At 36.1% G+C, this 12,113-nt stretch overlaps 1 protein-coding gene across 5 annotated transcripts in view; it reads left to right on the forward strand.

Annotated features, from left to right (window-relative positions):
* LOC109050830 (glutamate receptor ionotropic, delta-2-like) overlaps positions 1-12,113 on the forward strand; it is a 367,305-nt gene that overhangs the window by 37,019 nt on the left and 318,173 nt on the right. For all 5 annotated transcript variants that reach the window (XR_006160661.1, XR_006160662.1, XM_042762408.1 and 2 more), the window contains exon 2: positions 4,896-5,051. Coding sequence is in view for 3 of the 5 variants with exons in the window: in XM_042762408.1 (XP_042618342.1) it covers positions 4,896-5,051 (156 nt within the window). In the remaining 2 variants the exon portion in view is untranslated. The remainder of the gene's footprint in view (positions 1-4,895; positions 5,052-12,113) is intronic.

Raw genomic sequence — 12,113 nt, forward strand, 5'->3', positions numbered from 1 at the left:
TGATTTGCCTCAAAGGAACTTCATCACTCAACTTGGCAAAAACCAGTGAGCTTCTCACATTGAAGAACTGTCAAGCCATTGTCATGCTCGGATCTGATCCAGGCCTTTTTTTTTTTCAGCAAAGACACATATTGCAAATGCAGTTGTTAGAGTCATTGTGGAAACAAGCGTTTTTCTGAGGTCTTAAAACTACATGAAAAAATTAATTAAGAAAACGTGGAAAGAACAGTGTGTGTTTACTGGATGTAAATAATTTTCTCACTTAGAATAAATATACTTTATGCCTTAATGCAGTCTCTTTGGTTGAGCAATGCAGCCTGGTTGGGACACCTGCACACTGGCCTCCCATGGTGGGAATCAGCACCCAAAACAGCATATTTATGCAGGTATTTCCAGCAGGGGTGTTTTAATAGGGCGATGATAGGCTTTGTTAAAATAACTGCAAATAACCACAGCAGGTTTGCCAGTCGTTCATGACAGTTGAATTAAATTTCACCAATAGCCCAGTAAACGCAGGCACAGGCTTGAGGGTTGACCACCATACATCCTCAAACAAAAGCCAGAACAGCACTGTTTGTTGGCACGCTGGCAGACGACAAGAGGTCTGCATGACTACAAAGCAAAAATTGAGAGTTATTAATGGCTGACAATGCATGGCGGGCCACTGCCAGTATGATAAACAGTGCTCGGTGTTGCTGTTTTTATATCACATATTATATCAGGACATTACTGCACTCAGTGGTCTGCAAAGCTCATTAATCCGCCTTGTCTCAGAGGTGTCACCGCAAACCAACCGTCCTTTTTAGAGATGCGCCCCGGTGGCCGTAAATCTGCTCATAAGATCAGGAATCCTCATGCCATTGCAATCTAATGCATCATCATCATCATCATCAGGCTGTGCCAATGGCTGAGTTGTCTTCATCATCACCAAGGAACACAAGGGAGAATTGGTGTTGCGAGTGCTTTATCCTTGTTTACATTATCCTAACTGCCGTACTGAAGAGTATTGATCTGATTGACCTAAGAGGTCAAGCTTTGGCTGGTTAGTATGGTCTAGTTCAGATTGATGATTACTAATGGCCATACAAAAATATCTAGATTTTGTCATTGTGGAAGTTTTAGTATTTTGAAATGGACTTACACTACTATGTTTGGAATATTGTAAAATATTATTCAAATTTAAAAGATCTGTTTTTTATTTTAATATATTTATAAATGTATTATTTATTTATTTATTTATTTAATGTTTTATTGTAAAGCTGAATTTTCAGCAGCTAAAACATTTCTTATTGTATTTAAACCCATTCAAAAGTTGGGGGTAAGTTTTGGGAAAAATAAATTAATGCTTTTATACAGCAATGATGCTTTAAATTGGTCAAATGTTGCAAAATATTTCAAATAAATGCTGTTCTTTTAATATATATGATAAAAATAAGAAGCATTATTAATAACTGCATACCAAAAATAATGGTAATAATTACGCACCAAATCGGTATATAGAAAGATTTCTGAAGAAGACTGGAGAAATGGCTGCTGAAAATTCAGCTTCGCTATTACAGAAATAGACTATTTTTAAAATATTAAAAAGAAAACTAGTAGTCATAATATTATTGTTTTTACAGTATTTTTAATCCAATTAATGCAACTTTGGTGAGAAAAAGAAACTTATTTCAAAAACCTAAAAAAATCTTAATTATTCAGAACATTTGGCCTGTACAGTAATATGTATATACATTTTCCCCAAGCTGCTGTCTTTGACATCACAGCTCAGGATAGTCACTAAAGTCAGTGAAGTGTTTGGGATGCAGTGCCCATGAGAAAAAGTTCAAATTCCAAGCTTCCAGGGGGTCCCACACTATTTGAGCTGTGCCTTTAAGATGAATGCTAACGGATACCTCTCTCCAGGTATTACAGGCCTCCCATGACTCACCAAAGAGAGTTTCCAAATAGCAATTTGTTTGCAAATGCAACATGTGTCTTAGCCCCATTACACAGCCACCCTACTTACTAGGGTTTGCAAGACAGGGTGAACTGCAGAGACTTTTCACCCAGCTGTGGTCCTCTCAAACTGTCTAACAGTGACAGGCTTGACAGTGTGCACCAATATAGAGCCTCTGTCTGCTCTTACTGAAATGTAGGAGGGAAGAAGTCATCTTTCATTTTCTTCAGGTTATGGCAGTTCGCTGAGAGAGAACACATTGCAGTAGCCGCTTAAGGCCAGTCATCCAAGCTCTTCCTCCAATAAATTTGACATTGTTAAAGAAGATCAGTTACTGTCATCAGTGTGACAGACTTATAGTTGCATTGTTGCAAGTTCGTAACCTTTTTTATAACAACAGTTGATTCTTAAATATTTTAGCATTTTGATTGTCCTGTGCGTTTAACAATACATTACTATTAATTGATCTGTGGCACGTCCATACTACTTTTAATAGGGGATTTTTTACACTGTTACACTACTTTTAGACTACTTTTACATTGTTCTGTGTAACTTGGCTCAGGTAATTTCCACATATACCCGGAAAACCTGTTTTTACATGGCATCTTTACATTATACTTTGTCATTCCTTTAGTTATTTACCTGTAGTGGCTAAGGTTGTCAAAAATTATGCCAAAATAAGCTAATTGTATCACACCAGGTATAATAAACTACTATTTGCAGGTTACAGTAAACTAATGCTATCAAACCAAAACTGGTTACTAATAGTTAAATGTATATATAAGTTGCTCTGGTGCAAGAAGTTGCACCAGTAACAGCAAATTGCTAATTAGATAGATTAGATTAGATTCAACTTTACTGTCACTGTGCAGAGTACAAGTACAGAGCCAATTGTAGGCTAATCAGTTTATGTTCTTATATTTTTATTTTAGATCGCTCCTTGATTAGCTGCCATTTCTTAATGCTGCTTCCCATTCCGATTTAATCCAATAGGGTTTATCAGATTTTCTCAAAGGTCTCATCTCTTGGGACATGGCTAATTAAAGTTGGACCACCTTGCTAGGACCACCCATGTTATTGTGACCAGATATTGTTATATAGTGACACAGAACTCTATGACTTTATGAATCCAGTTGCCCTTGATGTGTCTGTTTGAACCAGACAGAGTGCTATTTCTTTGCTCTTTGATTTATTTGATGAAGTTGTCTTTTGCCTCACAAGTCAATTGTCCAAGAGCTGCAGCCTCTCTCTGTTTAGAGCCGCAATCCAGCAGCTTGTAAATCAGAATTCGCAACTACCCTCTCATACTTGTGCACACTTACACTCTCTCACTCATCTGAAGAAGAGAAGCCCCCACGGGATAGTGAATAGGACTGATTAAGACAGGCAAGAATTTGATTCCTGTTGCTTTATTCCTCTTGAGAGTGGCTGCAGGATATTAATCTGGCCAGAGTTGCTTATGAGGACTTGCTACAGACTCTTGAGCACTTTATTGTGGAATTACGTTTTGTTCTCAATCATGCTACCTAAGTGCTTGAGGAAGTCTTTGCAGCAATTTGAACAAGCATCTGTGTCCATTCAACATTGATTTTTTTTTTTTTACTGTTTTTTTCAAGCATACTGTGGCATTTACTGGAAAACAAGACAAAAATACTCATTAAGAAAGTAATTTTTGCAGTCACTGCAGATTCCCTAATTGAATTCTGAATTACAGATGGTTTTAGTTGGCATGACCATAATGCCCCATATTCAGCATTCCCCATCGCTATGAATGAAATATGTGGCTTTAGAAGCTTCCACCTTAAGTTTTGTTTCTTTGGCAACTCTATTCTGTCCTCAGATAAAAGATCCATTATGATGTTTTGCAGAGGATTGGAGTTAAAGTGAATGTTTTTTCTGAGATTTATTTTTGTTAAGGGCCTGACAGTTATCCCAGGGCCCTGCAGGTAGTGTCTTGACTTGGTCTGTTCACAGCTGACCACATACTCTAATGTGATATGGGCACATCTCCTGTGTGGCACTTATTGAAAGAGCACCAATTTGTCCCCACGTACTTTGAAAATAATCTGCTTCAGCCTACTTTCCACGTACCGCTGAGGGTTGACAATTTTTTGACGTAGCTCTCATGTATACAGGTCGACAAGATTCAATTTCCTTGTACATAGATATACAAGATTCAATTTTAGGCCCCAGAACACTGTTTTCTGTTGCAGCTGGATCTGTAGAGACAAACAAGTGTAGATGAAATTGCTTAGAGAAACATATAAACTTTGCCTATGCTTTTAGGTACCTGACGTGCACATATGTACAGATCTTTGTGTGTTTATTTATACATAATTGTCAGTCTACAAATATCCCTTTACCTAAAAGGTGGCATATTCTTTTACCTCATCTATGATTAATTTATTGAATTAATAAAGTAAGGTGCTGAATGAAGCCAGACAGAGTAATAATAATAAAACATTGATTTTTGGCACAGCGCTGCTGTCTGGAACTCATTTTATGTTGTATATAGTGATGATGTTTGTGCTGTGCTAGGTTTTTCTATTTTTTTATTTTTCAGTATGTACATAGTCATTAATAATTTGTTGTAACAAAATATATATATATATATATATATATATATATATATATATATATATATATATATATATATATATATATATATATATATATATATATATATATATATATATATATCCTGTTGTTTGCATTACATCATCATCTTAGATGTGTTTGTTAGTTAACAACACAAGATACATGTTCTCTAAACAAATATAAATAACATAAAATAAAATTTAGATAAATAACATCTTGAGAGCTTCTCTCACATGTGAGTTTGTTTTGGTCCGGAATGGATAAATGTGCTACAGAGCACTTAAGTTCATTTTACATTTCTATTTCTGTGTTCTGTTGTCAACCGCATGATAAATCTCCTCAAATCCTCGTGTTTTAGGGGCCATTTTTGATGAGTCTGCCAAAAAGGATGATGAGGTGTTCCGTATGGCTGTGGCTGATCTCAACCTTAACAACGAGATCCTGGAAACAGAGAAGATCACTGTGTCTGTGGAGTTTGTAGATGGAAACAACCCTTTCCAAGCAGTGCAGGAAGGTATGTCATTTGATTATTTAAATCTGTTTTCAGAACATACTCCTGGACATTTCTGGACTCATCCCTTTTAAATGTGAGCCTCATATGAGAAGCAATTACAAAAAAATGCCTGTAATCTAATATGTGCCTTATCCATTCAAGCTAAACGATAGTTAGAAATGAACAAGAGAAATTGGGTGGCTGGATCAGTGGGTGGACATCTAGATTAAATTAAATACATCAGTGGATAGGTAAATTGGTTGATAGTTCAGTAGTAGGTATGTGAGAAAGTAGATAGTATAGATACTCTATGTTGGGTTGATAGATAGGTTAGATAAACTGGTGGGTAAAGATAAACTGAGTGAGTAGATAGATAGTATAGATAGGTAGGTGGGTAGACAGATAGGTTAGATAAACTGGTGGGTGGGTGAGTAGATAGATAGTATAGATAGGTGGTAGGTAGATAGATAGGTTAGCTAAACTGGTGGGTGAGTGGTTAGATGGGTTAGATAGGTGGGTGGGTAGATAGATAGGTTAGATAAACTGGTGGGTGAGTGAGTAGATAGATAGCATAGAAAGGTGGTGGGTGAGTGGTTAGATAGATATGTTACATAAACTGGTGGGTAATTTGGTAGATAGATAGATAAGAGAGGTGGCTGAGCAGATAGAGAGGTCAGATAAAATTTGGTGGGTGAGTGGGTAGAAAGATAGGGTAGAGAGGTGGTTGGGTAGATAAATATATACTGTAGGTGTCTAAAGTCGGTGAGTTGGTTTGTAGATAGGTTACATAGATTAGGTTAGATAGATCAGTGAGTGGGTATAAAGATTAGATAGATGGGTGGGTGGGTAGATAGGTGGATAGATACTGAACATACAGTATATAGACTGCAGTGCAACATATACAAAAATACATCATACACATGAACTGGTGGGTACTAAATGTTGTAAATGTAAAGCACTTGTTGAGACAAACAGTTGTAGGCAGAGAAGTCAAAACAAGTCAATGTTTCATGCACACAGCGGAAAAATCATGGAGTCTTATGGCAGTAGGCAGAAATGACCTTCAGTGGCACCCTCTGTTACACCGTGGAAGGATCACTCTGTTGCTGAATGCACTCTTCATTTCAGCAAACATGCCTTGGAGTGGGTTGGAGACATTGTTCATGATGTTCATTTAGTCTGACACCATTCTGCTTTGAGCCATTACCTCCAGAGAGTCAAATAATGTTTGCATAAGACAAAAGACATGAATAGCCCGCATTTGTTTACTTGCTTTTAAAAAAAATATGCATATTATGATGTAAATAACTTGGTTGAACCTTTGAAGCAGCTTAAAGGGTAAGTATGGCTAAATTAGGTGCCTCTTTTAATCATTAGAACAAAGTCTTGCCTCAGTCCTCCACTTTATATTCTCACTCGGCCTGACATTATGCAATTGTCTGGATTCAACACTTTTATACTGTAGCATTCAGAGGTCAGCATTTTCTCAGCCTCTAATATTTGATTTAAGATCAGTGAATGATCAAATAATACCATGATGCGGTGATTTCCTCAAATTATTGCTGTTAGTTCTTGGAGCAGGGCCATTTTCTGTTATCCTGCAAGAAAAGAGGACAGGTACAAGGCCCTTGGAACGCTGCCATCCTTGCATCAGCAGGTTCACTGTGCTCTATACAATTGCAGAGTTAACTAGCACTTAATCTAACTTTGGCATCTTTCTCTGTTTCTCCCTCTCTCTCATATAAGAAAGTTTTATATGCTTGTTCTTATTTGTTCCTAGGTTTTGTTTGTTTGTTTTTGTTTTTTTTTGCCAAACTGTTTCACTAAACTTAACAATGGAGCAATAATAGATTTATCTGCTAGATTGTTTCAAACAGACCAGGAACTAAACTCAGACAATGTGTGATAGTTTACACAGGGGGGAAATCACTAAGTCGGGATTATGTTATGGTATGTTGTTTATTTGCATGCGCTGTCTGCATTGTTTTGGCACAAGATTCACTAAAGGATAGATAATAGTGCAGAAAGCCTAAAAATTAGTGCTCAGTGCTATTTGTGTAGCACAGTTCTCCATTATACAGGCTGCTTCTAAGTACCAGGTTGTGGAGGATCTAAATAGCATCATTAAAATGTGCTCAACCACACCGTGCATGGATATATGTCCCATCATGATGTTTATCTCCATTATTTGATCATCGTTTTAATGAATTACTGCTGCCATGATCAACAGAAAATATGCACAAATACCTCTTTTCAATAAAAGTCTGTTTACCAGCTGCTTAGCATGGGTGGTAATAGCACAACAGTAATTGGACTAGGCAAATGACACTGACAAAATGTGTTAGATGTAGGTTTATTAGCTAAAATGCTGTACACTACAGAGGCACAGTTGTGTAAAGGACATGTACACGTATTACGTTTAAGTGAATAATGTTAAATATCACATTTTGCATTTTTTATTGGGCAAATCATCTCACATTTAATGATACTGGGCTTTGATTAAAAAAAAAAAAAATAGAATACATAAAAATAGCCCATAAGTAGCATTACATGGCTGCTTGACTCATGCTCATTAGGTAACATCTCTTGTTTAGATATGTTAATGTAAACATGCCTGACATTTTTCTGACTCTCTTTCCTCTCATTTAATTGTCTGTGATACTGTTGCACTGGTTGGCAAGCATCTCACCTTTTTGTTCTCCTTTGCATCTGAGTGTGGATGAATTCAGCGGCACAGTCATCCTTTTAGCCACATGGAGTCTCAGAGGTGAAAGGGAGAGTGGGACATGTTGTAGTTGACCCTTTCATCTAATGGAAAGCAATTTAACTAACTGCACCCTCTGCTGTTGATGCTTCTTCTTGCTCACAAAAAGCGCTTCTCTTCTCTGTTTGTTATGCTTTGCCATCCTTTCTTTTGTTTGTTGGAAGATTCTCAGTGAGAGAGCCTAATTACAGGTGTGCATGTGTTATGGTTCAGTATGAGTGCTGACGATTCTGCTTCTTATGGATGTATGATTCTGAACCTTGTCATGTATACATCATTTGTTTAAACATGTTTATCTTCTCAAAGTCAGCTTCCTGCTATGTGATTAGATGAAACGCATCCAGAAAAGCTTGTCTCTCTTGTACAATCTGTTCTAGCTTGGAACTTTTTAACAGGCCAAGAGATAAAACAACAACAACAACAACAACTTTGTCATAGAATAAGCCCAAGATTCAACCGATTTAATAGACTCTCTAATGCTTAGCTAAAACTCATAGTGCATCTGTTTCTTATAGCTCTTCACATTAATGGAGATCAGCATTTACCCTTGCTGCTAATTGCAGTGATTGTGAGTTTCTGGTGAGAGTTATAGTAACTGTTATAAGCAATGTTGTGAAGAGACAACCAATAAGAGTACAGTCAGAGGCCTACAATAATAGCAAACAACAGTAGATAGAATTGGCAGCCACAGACTCTTTTTAAGAAGTCATGGTGGTGTGAAAAAACTTTTTTGAACTTTTTTTTATTTTACATTATTTTACATAAATTTGTAAGTTGTTATAATGAAATGTTATAATGAAAAAAGAAGAATTTACTAGCAATTATACCAGACATATTTTTATGGAACTGATGGAATAGAGTTACATCTAAAAATATATATATTTTTTTTTAGTTTTGACACAATTCTGGGTTTGTTGATATAGTTTTGATTCAAGCATCTTCTGTATTTTATGAATTATTAAAAGAAAGAAAGAAAGATAGAAAGAAAGAAAGAAAAAAAATAATTTAAAATAGAATTTTTTATTTAATATATATATTTTTTTAAATTCTTTAGAAGCAACATTGCATACAACTGACTTTTTTGTTTGTTTGTTTTTTGAAATTGCAAGTTTACATTTCGCAATTCGATCATGCATATCTTAGTTTATATATCACAATTCAGAGAGAGAGAAAAAAAAGAGAGTCAAATAAATGTTTACTTTTAAATTGTGTAGTAAATAAGCTTCCACAGAAAAGTCTGTGATGCATGTACCACAAGCTTTATAAATTCCTGTCACTATGAACAGGAGCTGTGAAAATACCTTTCATGGAAATGTTACAGTGTGTCACTCAGAAGACCTCCATATAATGTTTCCACAGAACTGTGTACTAAAGCTGCCCTTCATCATGACATTGCTGTTAAAATGCAATCTGGTCCTTCGTGATAAAACTGATGTCTTTTATAATATATATAATAGTTTCTTACAGTATGTCATGGGTTTGACATTGTGATGAAGTGTGGTGCATTGTGGGAGATTTTACTTTTCTTTGTGAACAATGGTCACAGTGACATCTTTAATGCAGGGTCAGTTTATATAGAAATATACTCTCAAGAAAAAAGAGGGGACTAATTATAATGATGAGTGAAGATCTGAAGCTATTTAAACATATCAGAACATGCATTTCAGACATTTTACATTTAAAAATACATAAAACATTCATGATTATTGCATCACTTGAGACTTTTCTTATATTGAGGCGAATTCTGAAGCAGAATAGAAAAATTGGAATTGAATTTTAACAAGATGAAAAGGTAATGTCTGGTGTTATTAATTTTTTAGAGGTAGGTAAAGTTGTCCCAGACGATTCATCATCACTGTTTTTGTTGGCACTGGTTCTTTAAATTTAGCTGAGTCACATTTTAAAAACAGCCTATCAATTATTCATTTCCCGGATTTGACACTAAATCTCTGCTGAATTGAGGCTTTTCATAATTGATGACGGATAGCAAGGTAAGCTTACTTTCAGGCTGGTCATCCTCTGCATAACATTTATGGGAGTTACAGCTGTTAAACACTGCCTTAGGATATTTCAAATGACTTGAAAAAAAAAAAACCTATTAATACTACTTATATCTCAAACTACAAGAGAGGGATTGAGGCTTTGTCAGGTTTTTCAAAGAAGCCTCAAGCATCTTGAGTTAAAACGGCATGCCAGACACTAAAACTGAAATAACTGTCAACTCCTAATAATACAGTAATAATGGGTGACTTAAACATGCCATATTATTATTGAACTCATACCTGCAGAAACAATAAATACAATTTTACTACTTTTTATCTTTTATATAATAGTAGCACATAATATTTAAATCTGTATTATTTTATAATAATTTATTCATTAATTTATTTTAAATTATTCATTACTTTTTTTTTTGGTATACTTTAGAATGCAGTGTTCTTAACCAGAGTTTTCTTCAAGTATATGTCCTCACCTTTTATTGTTGTTCTTCTCATCCGGTTCTTCTATACGCACATCCTGATATTGCCTTTCATGGTCTTCACCCTCTTAATGCCCTCAGCCAGTGTTTCTGAGGTAGAGCCACAATCCAATTATCCAGCCTCTAATCAATGGGGGTGGGGGGTTTCCAGCAGTGAGTCTGACATTTGTAATAAAGCGATGATATGATGGCATTCTACAGCTGACAGCTGGGTAAAACCCTGCCACTGTGTTTTGGTGGCATCTAAGAGGAACTTGGCCTTCAAATGTGAAGTTTGGCACTTCTTTAATGGGGAAACTGGCACTTTCAAAGTTTCCCATGAATGATGGAGGGACATTTCTTTGCGCTTTTGGAAAATGGGAAAACAGCAGCTGGCGGAACGTCTCTTTTGGACATCGCAGGAGGGGTAGCCTGCTTCCTACTCCTGCTGAGAGCCGACCGTCTGAGCTGTAAGTGTGAATTTGGCTCGAATGATGGAAATGATTATTGCACAGTTTATTGTGAGAGGAGTCAAGCACTTGATGGACTCAAACACCAATGCTATGCAAGCTAATTGGTTTTCAGATTTAATTGAGAAAAAATAAAATCAAGGGTTTCAGTTGAGCAATTCAAAATACATTTGAGGAAATTATACTTTATAAACTGAAGACCAAGGCAATGAATGCGCATATTAGGTCTTCATGGATAACTGCAAGCTTAAAGGGATAGTTCACACATAAATGAAAGTTCTGTCATCATTTTCTCACTCCAATGTTGTCCAAACCTGCATGACTTTCTTCTGTGGACCACAAAAAAAAAAAAAAAGAGAGATTTTAAAGAACTGATTTTGTCCATACAATGACAGTTTTTTTTGACTTCCATTGCATGAACAAAATACTGTGTTCCACAGAAGAAAGAGAAAGGAAGGAAAATCAATTGATAGACTATAATGAAGTCAATAATAAATGTATATAATAAAGTATAATAAAGTAAAAGTTTGTGATTTTGCAGCACATTTTGAGCAGTAACGTTATTCATTCTGTCGACATCATCCTGACGTGAATGCCTGTGCATGTGTGTGCACTAACTCTCCCATGCTGTGATTATCAAAAGCATAGACACAGCTTTCAGTTGTCTGAAAAGAGAGGTCCAATCACCCTGGGGCTAAAGCAGTTGCCTCTTGCCTTTGCTAACCAGCCTGCCTCCTTCCATCTCTTTTTTTTTCTCTTTCTGTCTTTCTTTCCATACACAGCTATAGCAGAAATAATAACTCTCATTTATTTCACAGATTTCCTTCTCAACCTCAGTCGCATTCTTTTCAAATCATTCCATTGGATTCTGTCACCGTAATGACACTTCTCATGCCTGATCCCCCTGAGCCTTTGTGAGAGAGAGAATTAGGTTCTCCTGACCAGACCACCTTCACTCTGCTGGGAACCTGATTGTGCAAACTGCCGGCTGGCCTTCCTCCCCCCTCCAGCACAAAAACAGAATACAAATAAGCCTGTAGTTCCCTTCATAGTGATTTGAATCACTCAGAGAATTATAATGACTTGGGCCTTATGAAAGGTTGTATTGATTCATTAGTGCAAGTCATGCGTCTTTCCACCATGACTGCTGAAGTCTTGGCTTTCAGGAACACATTCTTGTTCTATAGTCTTTGAACCAGTTTTGGACTGGTTGAGTACCTTTAAGTAACAGGTGGAGATTGCTAAATAGTTTTGGGCTACCATTAATATAGCAATACAACACCTTTTTTCTTAAAAGATTAATTCTCAGTTTATTTATTTATTTTTTATTTTTTTTTACTTATTGGTTTACTTTGTCCATTATCTATTTATTTTCTGACAATAAACAAAAA

Source organism: Cyprinus carpio, chromosome A8, assembly GCF_018340385.1.
Source record: "Cyprinus carpio isolate SPL01 chromosome A8, ASM1834038v1, whole genome shotgun sequence".
In the NCBI taxonomy this organism is placed as follows: Eukaryota; Metazoa; Chordata; class Actinopteri; order Cypriniformes; family Cyprinidae; genus Cyprinus; species Cyprinus carpio.